The sequence below is a fragment of the Cavia porcellus genome, unplaced genomic scaffold (assembly GCF_034190915.1).
Source record: "Cavia porcellus strain 051 isolate PalLab524CR breed Dunkin Hartley unplaced genomic scaffold, mCavPor4.1 scaffold_2, whole genome shotgun sequence".
Lineage (NCBI taxonomy): Eukaryota > Metazoa > Chordata > Mammalia > Rodentia > Caviidae > Cavia > Cavia porcellus.
The window spans coordinates 64,722,690-64,734,698 of NW_026947485.1; the positions used below are offsets into that span (position 1 = coordinate 64,722,690).

At 34.7% G+C, this 12,009-nt stretch overlaps 1 protein-coding gene across 2 annotated transcripts in view; it reads left to right on the forward strand.

Moving 5' to 3' along the window:
• Cdk6 (cyclin dependent kinase 6) overlaps positions 1-12,009 on the forward strand; it is a 235,538-nt gene that overhangs the window by 122,782 nt on the left and 100,747 nt on the right. For both annotated transcript variants that reach the window (XM_003475102.5, XM_063242755.1), the window contains exon 3: positions 6,007-6,174. In XM_003475102.5, the coding sequence (XP_003475150.1) occupies positions 6,007-6,174 (168 nt within the window). The remainder of the gene's footprint in view (positions 1-6,006; positions 6,175-12,009) is intronic.

The window sequence follows — 12,009 nt, forward strand, 5'->3', positions numbered from 1 at the left end:
ATACAAGAAACCTATCTAATCCAAAAGGAAATTCATAGATTGAAAGTCAAAGGATCGAAAACAATACTTCATGCAACAGGAACCCCCCAACACCAAAAATGGAGGGGTAGCTATTTTGTTTGCAGAATATGAACTTCAAACCAAGAATGATTAAAAGAGATAAAAAAAGATCACTACATATTAGTTAGGGGAAAACTTCAAGAGGAAGAGATAACAATCTTAAATACATATGCACCAAATATGGGTGCACTCAGCTATGTAAAACAAGTATTGATAGAAATGAAAACTCAAATAAGCAATAACACAATTATAATGAGAGACCTTAACACCCTACTGACACAAAGAGACAGATCAACGAGGCAAAACATCAGCAAAGAAATAAAAGAACTGAATCAAACTTGTGAACAAATGGATTTAATAGACATGTACAGAGTGTTCACCCAACAACAGAATTTACATTCTTCTCAGCTTCACATGGGACATTCTTTAAAATAGGTCGTATAACAGACCATAGTACGTGCACAAATAAATGCAAAGAATTGAAATTATCCCATGCATATTATCTGCTCATAGTGCTATAAAACTGGAAGTTAATGACAAATGAAAATGCAAAAACTCCATAAACACATGGAAATTAAATAATATACTCCTGAATAATCAGTGGGTCACAGAAGAAATTAAACAACATCTGTACATAAATGAAAGTACAAATACAACTTAGCAGAACCTGTGGGATGCAGTCAAAGCAGTCCTCAAAGGGAAATTTATTGCAGTGAATTCCCACATCAGAAAAACTGAATGAATACAAGTAAACAACCTGATGCTATATCTCAAACATCTAGAAAAAGAAGAGCAAGTCAAGCCCAAAGCCAAAAGAAGGGAGGAAATAAAGATCAGAGCAGAAATCAACACAATATAGACTAGGAAAATAATACAAAGAATTAATGAATCAGAGAGTTGGTTCTTTGAAAGAATAAATTAAGTTGATAAACCCCTAGTCAACCGTATTTTTAAAAAAGGAAGGAAAATGCTCAAATTCATGCAATAAGGAATGAAAAGGGAGAAATCACTACAGACCTTGTAGAAATAAAGAAGATCATCAATAGCTACTTTGAATACCTTTGCTTTCACAGGTTTGATAACACAGAAGAAATGGACAGATTCCTAGAAAAGTATGAATTACCAACGACAAATACTGGAGAGGCTGCAGAGAAAAAGGAACTCTTCTGCAGTGTTGGAAGTGTAGACTGATGCAACCACTATGGAGGTCAATCTAGAGGTTCCTCAAAAAGCTGGAATTGGAAGTCCCATTTGACCCAGCTGTTCCACATCTGGGCATATTCCCAGAAGAACTGAAAACATCATACCACAGTGATATATGTATACCACATTTATAGCTGCACAATCTGTAATAGCTAAATCTTGGAAAATAATCTAAGTACCCATCAACTGAGAAATGGATAAAAAAAAGATATGGTACTTTTATACAATGGAATACTATTCAGCTGTAAAGAAAGACTGCATTGAGGCTTTTATAGTTAAATGGATGTGACTTGAGACCATACTCATAAGTGAAATAAATCAAACTCACATGTGTAAATGCCATATTGTCTCCCTAGTGTAAGAATGAAAAGAAAATAAAGAAGAATAAAGAAAATACAAAATCTTCAAAAAATACTGTGAAAGGTAAGAAACTTCTCAAAGAAGAAAAAACAACTCAGGGAAAGGGAGAGAAAAGAAAAAAGGATACAATTTGTATATGTACACTTAAGATTACTAAGATGATTATACAACTAATTCTGTTAGTTCTTGGAACAAAACAGTTAACATCCACAGGATTAGATCAATTTTGCCTGACTATCTGGTAATTCGAATAAGACTTTTGAAGGTAATAATGCAAAACAAGAAAATTTGTTACATTCCTACAACCTTGTTTTGAAAGCCTATACTTTGTTTTGTTTTTCCCTCTAATACAGAAAGGATAGATCTATATATATATAGGTTTAGAGCTTCTCCTAAGAGTCTACAAGAATTCATTTTATTATGTTTGATGGTAAGAACAGCTACTTCGAAGAAAATGAGACGTTATGGTAGCCATTGTTGATTTCCTATTAGCTTGCTGTGAAGTCCAATAATGCTTTTATTTTTTGTTCTGATTGATTTTAGTCTGTTTTGTGTTACTTAATTTCAATATACATGAAGGTATGAACAGTTATTTTGAAGAGAACAAGAGACCTTATGGTAGCTATTACTGATTTCCTAGTGTCTGGTTTTGAAGGCCCGTAAGACTCTCATTCCTTTGGTTTGATTGCTTTTATACTCTTTTGGTTTATATTAACTTACTGTGGGTGAAGGTATGAACAACTATTTCAAGGAAAACAAAAAACCTTATGGTGGCCACTGTTGATTTCCTGATGTCTTGTTCTGAAATCCTGTATTATTTGCATTGTTTTACTCTAATCTGCTTTGTTCTGGTTTGGTTTATTATCTTTAAATTTAAAAAATGGGAAAAATGGAGATGATACAATTCACATGTAGCAAGAGTCATCAAATTCATAAAACCAGAAAGTAGCATGGTGATTGCCAGAGGCCAAAGAATGAAGGAAATGGAGTCTTGGTTTAATGGGCATATAGTTTGTTTTTCAGGATGAAAAGGTTCTGGAAATTTTTTGCACAGTAGTGCATACCAAGCATGCACTTAAAATGGTTCAAGATAGCAAATTTTATGTATTTTTATTTCAATTAAAAATTAAAATATAGGAACATAGATAAAGGAATAGATATGTTTTATTAATAAGAAACAAAAGATCCTGGAACTGGTCCTTACTTTTTTTGGTAGCTCTGTATTTCATGACTTAACCACCCTTACTTATATGTAGATTCAGGTAACCTTTACCTCTATTTCTATACTCATAATCCTGACCTTAAATCTAAATGTTGTCAGTTTGGTATTAAAACAATCTTTTTTCCTAGCTTTAGCTCAGCAGCACAAGCGCCTGCTTGACAAGTGCAAGATCATGAGTTTGATCCCCAGTAACAACAAAAAAATTGTTTTAAAAGTGGTATCTCTGAGATTGTAGATTCCTATAACACACTTTTTTAGGAAATAAAGAAAATATCATGAAGATAGTTCTATGAAAATTTTGATATGAATTTGAAAAGACTGGCTTGCTGATTATAAGAAACATAATGATGATCCTTTGTACACGTTGTACATGTTAAGTTTTTAGTTTTAAATAGAAAAATTGTACTCATTTTTGGAATCAAAACTTTGAGGAATGTGAACATATTCCTCAGATTAAAGCCAGATATATCCAAATAATGAAAAATGTCTGTTTGAAGACTTCTGTATCTGTGACTTACTATATAGTATAAACTGGGTGTTTTTAGTATCTTTAAATAATTTGCATCTTTAACAGTTGGCAAATAGGATATCAATGTCATGAATCTTTTTCTATGAGAAAATTTTAAGGTAGGTATTGAGTTTGCTTATTTGTTTGGATTTTTTAAAAAGTAAGGAAATTACAGTTGCAGAACATCTAAAAGAAGCCGCTAAAAGACTCACAGACTGTCATCAAAAGATTTAGACTGAAGTCTAGCGTCTTTTGTAGGAGAGTTGCCAAGCACAGAGCCCCATTTGAAAACACATAGGGCTGTTTTTCATTCTATAGTAGTGTCGTGTTAAAACACACTTTCAAGCTACATGGCAAGATAGAGTAAGACCTCATGTGACTATTCGTCACAATGTGACTAAATGTTCAGAACTTCTGTGCCAGAACTTTGTAACATAATGAGGGAAGATTTTTAAACCTGGTTTAATTTAAAGCTCTGCAGTGGACAGTTTCCCTAGATTCATTGTGTTGTGTCAATTGGGTTGCTGTGAAGTATTTGACTCTGCTCTGGGTTAGATTAATTTAGGATTAAAATCTTGAGGAGCTAATGTCTCATGAGACTATAAATTGAGATAAAACAGATTAGCCTAAGTAGAGAACCCTTTAAAATGTCTTTGATGAAAACCTTTCTTATGATTCAGGAGTAAAGCTGCTTTTTCATACTTGTATACTGTTGTAATTCACTCATTCATATCACCCTATTATTTGGAACCAGTTGTATAATAATTTTTAACATGCAGCATAAGTACCCAAAGGCAATACGTACTTTGTAATAGAAATTTAGATGGGCCTTCTATTAATTTGTTTAAAATTTTTATACTGCTATTTGGCTACTTAAATTGTTTGGACAATAGCATGAACCAAGCAGATTTATTCTCAACTCGATTTTAAGTAGGTGGTGCTTATTGCATAGGAAGCTGACCATAATGAGCCAGCATGACATTACTTTAAGTTAGTCCTGCTTTTTAAAATCCAGTGCTTATAAATTGTGTGCATGTTTCTAATAAAGGCTTATTTGCCACAGCAGAAGATGATTTTCTTTAACATTTGTGTTTTATGTTCATGTGCTATTTATTCATTGCTAGTTATTTGACCTGCATCAGTTCTAGTCCCTTGCTTGTGCAGTGTTCTCCAGGGTTTTCCCCTTGGTAAGCTTAAAAGGTAACCTGCCAACTCAGAATACCCACTTAGGGAATCTCAAAAGTTACTCCCATAAACCTGTATAAAATGCATGCACCTTTTCAGAAATTATAACCTGATCTTAAATCACTGGTGTACATTCTTATAGTTGTTTGTAATCTGTCTCCCCAACAAAACAGGCCACTTAGCAAGGCAGTGGTCATCCTCAGAAATACCATGTGCCAGAAACAGCACTCCCACTTTGCATACATTGCTTCCTTTAAACTTCCTACTCTCAGGAAACGTAAATTGATAAATGGAAAAATGGAGGCTTTGATTTCCAACAAGCTGAGACATGAATACAGAACACCCATCTCTAGAAGGAAGAACCAGAACTAGAAACCACAAACCTAATGCTATACCTTTCTTGATGAAAAGCATTACTGTTCCAGCTGATAAACAAATGTTTCTACACAACTCCTGTCTGCTCTAAAGTACATAATGCTGTCTAATCACTTTTTCAGCCCGGGTATGAATGAAATAGACTAATATTTCCTATAGGTACTATTCTCACAATATTGGGGTTAGTGAGTAAGTTACCAGTTCTAGATTTCAGAAGACCATGACATTATGGTCAGTGTCTTAAGTTCCTACTTTCAGATACTGTTTCTGAACTTGATATTTCACATCTAATTTTATTGGATCTAAGTATATCCTATAGCATACAGGAAAATATATACTTGCATTCTTGTTCTCTGTCACTTAATAATGATAATGCAGTAAACACTGTCCCTAGAAAGTAGATTGTTACAGATGAAAAACATTTGGTCTCAAAGAGGTTAAAAGATTACACACTTGTTAACCTAATAAAGGAGTACATTGGAGTCTTGAACCCAGTTTTTCTGGATCCTGGTTTGATTTCAGTCTTTGTCTCTTACTAGTGTTATGACAATTACCTAACTTCACTTTCTTGACCTATAAAATGGAGTGATGAGATTATTCCCTTCAACGTTTATTGTAGATTAAACAAGTTACTCAAAAGAAGATGCTTGGAATAGCACTTGACACATAGTGACTGCTTAGTGTAGTGCTCATTACAAAAATCATAACCACCATTAATATAATGAATACCACCAGATCTTCATTGTTGAAATAACATTAAACAAGAGATGCATTCCTTCCTCACCTCCTCCTACTTCGCCTTCTCAACATTAACCCCCCACACCAATTTGATGTATATCCTTCTAGAATGTTTCCTGTGACATTCAAAACTATTCTGCATTCTTTTCATTAATAAAATGCCAGGTTGAGATTGAAAAGATTCAAAGTGTTCTTGACAGTAGAGAAATAGGAAAACCAATTTGTTCAGCTAATATTTCTCCAGTGTCTGCTTTGTGTCATGCACTCAGCAAAGTGTTGGAGTTCAGTGTCAAATACAGTACATAGTGAGTTTCTGTTTTGAGCAGTTACTGATCTTATTTTTTGTTTTATTTAGGATATGATGTTTCAGCTTCTTCGAGGTTTGGACTTCCTTCATTCTCACCGAGTGGTACATCGTGATCTAAAACCACAGAACATTCTGGTGACCAGCAATGGACAAATAAAGCTGGCTGACTTTGGCCTTGCCCGCATCTATAGTTTTCAAATGGCTCTTACTTCAGTGGTGAGTAAGAGAGTATTATTCTTTCATTAAACTTACTTTTCCTCTTTTCAATAATAGACACACACACCCCTACTTCTGTGCTCCTATAGTTATTATTGTCTCTGGTTAGTACCAACTAGGAAAGAATGTCTTTGCATTTTTTTTGTATGGTAGTGGATAAGAGGAACACATTCTGCTTACAACTACAGACACATCCGGGCTAGGTTTGTTGTGGACAAGACCAGTTGCAGAAATAGCCTATTGCATCTTAGCCACTAGAAAGGAATCAGTAACAAGCTTCCGAATGCTTTTTACCATAACCACTATTGTCAGAGCTGTACATGTAGTGATGGGAGGATACTCAGCTCACAGCCAGAAGGCACTGAGGACATAGATCCATCTGAGCATTCTAGCTTGAGAAACAACTAGAGGGTCTTCCCAGCTGTATAAAAGCACTCCTTTGAACATGACACTGACTATGAAGAAGTTAAATTGACAGTGAACTCGGATGACTTTTGAACTGGTAGCACTGCTCTGGTGAAGACTTCATTGGTGCTAGAGTAAAAAGTGAACCCAAAACCCTCTTTTGATAAAGAATGAATTACAACATCCTATTCATTCAGATGCAGAATTATAATAGCTATTGACTTTGATTAGCTCTTATTTCTCTTTATTATTTCAGAGGTGAATTTTTGTGAAATTATGCATCCAAACTATAGAAAGAGCAACTTGGAAGTAGGAATCAATATCCAGTTTCTTTGAAATACCTATTTTATAAATAGTATATTCATCATAGATACAAAAAGCCAAGCAGTGGCTTGCTACTTATTTTGAAGCAGGAATTCAATGCAGAGAATCCCTTTGATTTGATGAGAAGTGTTACCCTAAAACATGTTAAATTAAACTTTAAGAAAAATAATACAGATGTGGTCTGTGTTTAACCACAGAGAGGTTCTCAAATCAGGGCAGTGCTCTCCCAGGTGGGAGGCATTGTTGAGGAACACCTAGTGAAATCATTCATCATCACAGTGACATGAGGAATGAGTAACTGCTTTTGATATTTGATGCATATGCTTGAAAGAGGCTAACATTTTGCCCAGCAAAAAATCATTTCCCCAAACTCAGTAATGCTTCAACTGATGAGTAGAAACTTAAGTTAGAAGTTGAAAACTGTGTGACACAGGTAACTTGCCTAGGGAGAATCTGGTTTGAAAATATTCTGCTTCCCTTGTGTCCTTTCCTCTCTCAAAATGTGACTAGTGAACCTGCACATATAAAACTTGTTACATTCCCAACATTTTTTCTACCCAGAATCCTTGAAGTATGTTGCCATTGTTGAAAAATAAATCCTGCTTGTTTCCTCTTTGTCCAGAATATACCAGTACTTTCGAGATGATAAGGCACAAGTTGATATTTAAAGAATAGATTCTGCTTTGGACAGGATCAGACAATCCTGTGTATTCTTACATAATCACACCAGAAAGGGCTGAGTCTGTGTTTCCCCAGTGGGAAGGGTGAGGTAGGCGTTGGGTTTCCCTAGGAAGTTATTGCTCATGTTTGTTCTGGGACCCTGGGGAGAAGCTTGAATAGGCTTTGTGGTCCAAGAGACTCATCAGGGAGCAGATGAAGGAAATGGCCTCCTTGAGTACATAAATTGAGGGAAGGATGAGCTGTAACTGAGCTGGACATTTTATTCCAGTCCCTCAAGTGGGCACTGATATCCATAAATAACAACAGGAAACCCAGTTGGTTTTCGTTTTATCTTTTGCTTGTTAAATTTGAGGAATGATATCTTAGCATGTGTACAGTGTTAATTAACATTCCATTTTTGCTGAAAGTTCATATTTGAAAACAGGAAAATGTAGAAAGATTTCATATTCAGAGTAAAGGTGAAACATAAATGCGTAATTTTTCAGTATCTTGTTGATACTGTATTTATGCTTTATATTTCCTGTGGTGACATAAGTAAAATATGTTAGCAGCTGGGAACGACTTCATTTGCAAGAGTAACAGTTGGAATTCAGTGGCAGTAATAAAATATACAATATCTATAGGGCATTGCATTTTTTAAAATTTCTCATTGTTTTATATTTTTTCTGCTTAAAGGAAAAATCAGTTTAATACAGTCATTTACAGGTACATGGCAACACATAAAAACTTAGAATCATAGTTTTTCACTTTGCAATGGTACAAATACATTTCACTTCCTGTAGATACACATTTTTCAACAAATTGTATCACAGGAATTGAAAATCAACTTAATTTGTGGAATATTAAGGGAATTACATGTTAACTGATTCAAAACTGAAGTCTTTCAGCCTTGAACAGTGCTATTAATGATTATTTAAAGCCTGGTTCATATGTCTTTTCTAGTACCCCCTACCAGAAAACTAATCCTACTTTCTTCCTCCTTTCTAGAGTTATGTTTTATATTTGTGGCACTGCTTTCTGTCTGGTTTATAGCTATTTGGGGATCGTATTTATCAAACTATAAGTTCCTTGAAGGTAATTGCAGCCTCTTATTTATCCTTTTTATTTTGATAGGTATTCAAGTAGTGTTTTTAATGAATAAATTGATACACCGACATGCAGATATAAAGTTGTCATAATAGATACAGAGAAGAAATGACTTATAAGCTACCTGCTACTAGTAAGCATTAACATTTACCTGAATATGTAGCTTAAAATGTCTCAGCCCATTTTGTACCAGAGTCTGATTGATTCATTGGTGGGTACCTGTGTTCAAAGTCAGGAAAGCTACTTATTCTGTAGCTTCACCTCATGCTAGGAGTGAAACAATAACTCAAACCCAGGTTTACAGTTTGTGTGATATATTTAAAATAATCCTTTCAGTTGCATCAAAAACTGATTACTTGTGTAAATTGAACTTCCTGTTCTGAACAGAAAGATATGGAGCTAGAAAATGTGACATTATTGTAATTTAAGACAGTTTTGGTTGTGTTTCTGTTTTTTGTTTTTGTTTTTGTTTGTACCAGGAATCAAACTCATGACCTCGTGCTTGCCGGCAGGCACTTGTGCCACTGAGCTAAATCCCTAGCCCTTAAGACACTGTTTTTAACCATTATATTTTAGTATTAGCAAGCTTTAGAAAAGATTTCCTATTCTTCAGTGGTGAGCATATTCTCCAAAAGAAAGAATGAGTGAATTACTAGATACTTTTATATTTTAGTTGTCTGTTTTATCTATGTTGGTATATATGTATTTAACAGAAATACATGTTATTTCTATTTAGGCCATTGACAACAGTTTGTATTCTTAAAGTCTTTTTAAAAACTTCAAAATATTCTCATTTACAACCTAGACCTTTGAGTGGGCAGTGAGCAATATTTAATTCCATTCATCACCTCACAGATCCTGGACTATTACTGCCTAAATTTTTTTTTGGTACCAGAAATCAAACTCACAACTTCGCATTTGCCAGGCAGGTGTTGTGCTGCTGGGCTATATCCCTGGCCCTCTGTGCCAATATTTTTTTTCTTTTCTTTTTTTTTTTTTTTTCTATCTTTTTCATTTTTATCGGTACCAGGGAGCAAACTCACAACTGCCTGCTTGCAAGGCAGGCGCTTATGCCACTGAGCTAAATCCCCAGCCCCCCTCTGTGCCAACATTTAAGAACAGGCATCTTTTCAGGATTAATTGAGAAAATAGCTATTCTCAGCAGGTGAACTTTTTAAAATAACTTTAAGATAAAACCTTTTATATCCCGGTCTTAATTATTTTGTACTTTTTTAACAAAAGAGTTTCTATTACTCTTCTCCAAAATGGAATATATTTCCTATTTTTGCCTTTGTGGTAAAAGTGAATTTAGGGACAGTCACAGGAATTTAGACTATGGTTGCAGCTATTAAAAAAAATAATGACTTTACATCATAAACAGAACGGTCATCTTTTCTGTTTATGATGTAAAATCTTCATTTTTTTTTAAACCTAACCATATAGCATTCAAGATGATCTTATTACCTTTGGTGTTTTAGGAACTGTTTATCAACTATCTCATACTGCAAGTGAGGAAACCAAGTCTTAAAGTCTGAATTCATCAATTAGACTGTACATGGCTTGAAGTAGTATGGTGTTTCTAATCTAGCTCTCACCCACCATCACCACTTTCCTTTTCTTCCCACTAAAGGCTCCAGTATCCCCAATGTATATCAAAACTATGTTCCTTGGAGTTCTCATATTCTAGGAAATGTATCCAGAGGTACCACAAATGTTCAAAAGTCCATTTTAAAAAAATGTTTTTATGTCTTATTTTAAAAATAGCCTAGCTATTACCACAGTTTGACACAGTGAGAAACACCACACTGGTGCTGCCTACTTTATTTTTCAGGCAGATTTCAGAATAAAATTTCTGACATGCTTGTGCATCTGAGTATCTTGTATTATTGGTTAGGGAAAATCAAGCATTCCCTCAGTCATTCCTACGTGTATATCCACTCCCTTACATCATCTAGGTATATAACTGTAGCAGCTTGTGGATTGTTCTGTGCTTAGTGTACATGACACTGCTTTTAGACATTTTTATACCCAGATGTGAATGCCAATACCATTAAAGTAAGGGCCAGTCACTCTCCAGCACATTCACCATAAAGCTGAATAGAAGTCTACATCACAAAATGTGACCATTCCTTTCAGAAATGTTTATATTGAAATGTGATTGCCAGTGCCAAAATATAAGGGCCAGATACCCTTGCAGGACAGTCACTATAAAACTACTCATGACCATTGGTTACCTCACTGACCTTAGCTGCTGGGATGAAGTCCAGGATTAGCCTACTTTAAACAAATTTCTTTACTACACTCACCAGTCTTATCATGACGTTTCAGTGTAACCATTTAATACTCGTTATTAAATTTGTATTTTTTTCCTTTAATGCCTGGGTTAACATATATTTTGGAGGAAATTTTCATTTTGCACTATAATGGAAGAACAGAAATGTTCTGTCTTTAAAAACCTTTAATATATGCTCACTGGGTGAATTATATTCACTTTCTCCAAAAGTGTTTTTTCCTAATCATCCCTGTTAAAAGATATGCGTGTCCTAATAAGATCTTTCCTCTGTAGAAATCATCAAAAGACAATACATAAATTTTAAAATCTAGTAAGACTATTATTAGTGAACTGTAAAGAATACAGGAATCATTTGATAATTTTTTAGTGCAGTTGAAAAGATTCTAAAGATTGTTTTATTAAGATGATTAATTTATTTATCACAATAAGCAGTACAAAATTTGAGTTGTATCCATTCTTTATGCCTCTGACATTAGATGGCTTCTTAGGCTAACCTCAGTGTTGGTAGTATTTATTAAACACTGAAGGAAATTTTTGAATTCAGGGAAACTATGGGAGAAAAATCAACATAATGAGTCATGGCTTTCAGTCAACAAATAATTATTGATTACTTTCCATGAGCCAGGTTGCTGTCAGTGAACCTGAAAGATTACCAGGGTCTTTGGTTTCAAAGAGTTTACAAGCCAGATGAGGAGATAAATCTCCCTAAAATAGTCATACAAAGGAATATGTAGGTAGAAATAGAACTGAGGTTCTGTGTGGTTTCTGTGAGACCAGATGACTAAGGAAGCTGCCAGGGCTGACATCAAGGAAGCCCTCCCTGCTCACCCATCTCAGGATAGGGTATGCTCTCAGAGGTTACCAGCTCGCTCTTTTTGGAGACTGCCTGGATATAGAGACCCCATGATTGTGCGTATCTGTTTGTTTTCCGTGTATGTGTCTGGAGTAGCTCATTGGATGGCACCTATTTGGCAATACCAAATGACAAGAGTAAAGCAGAACATTGTCATTTTTACAGGAGAAAATATTTATGTTTGTTTCCACTT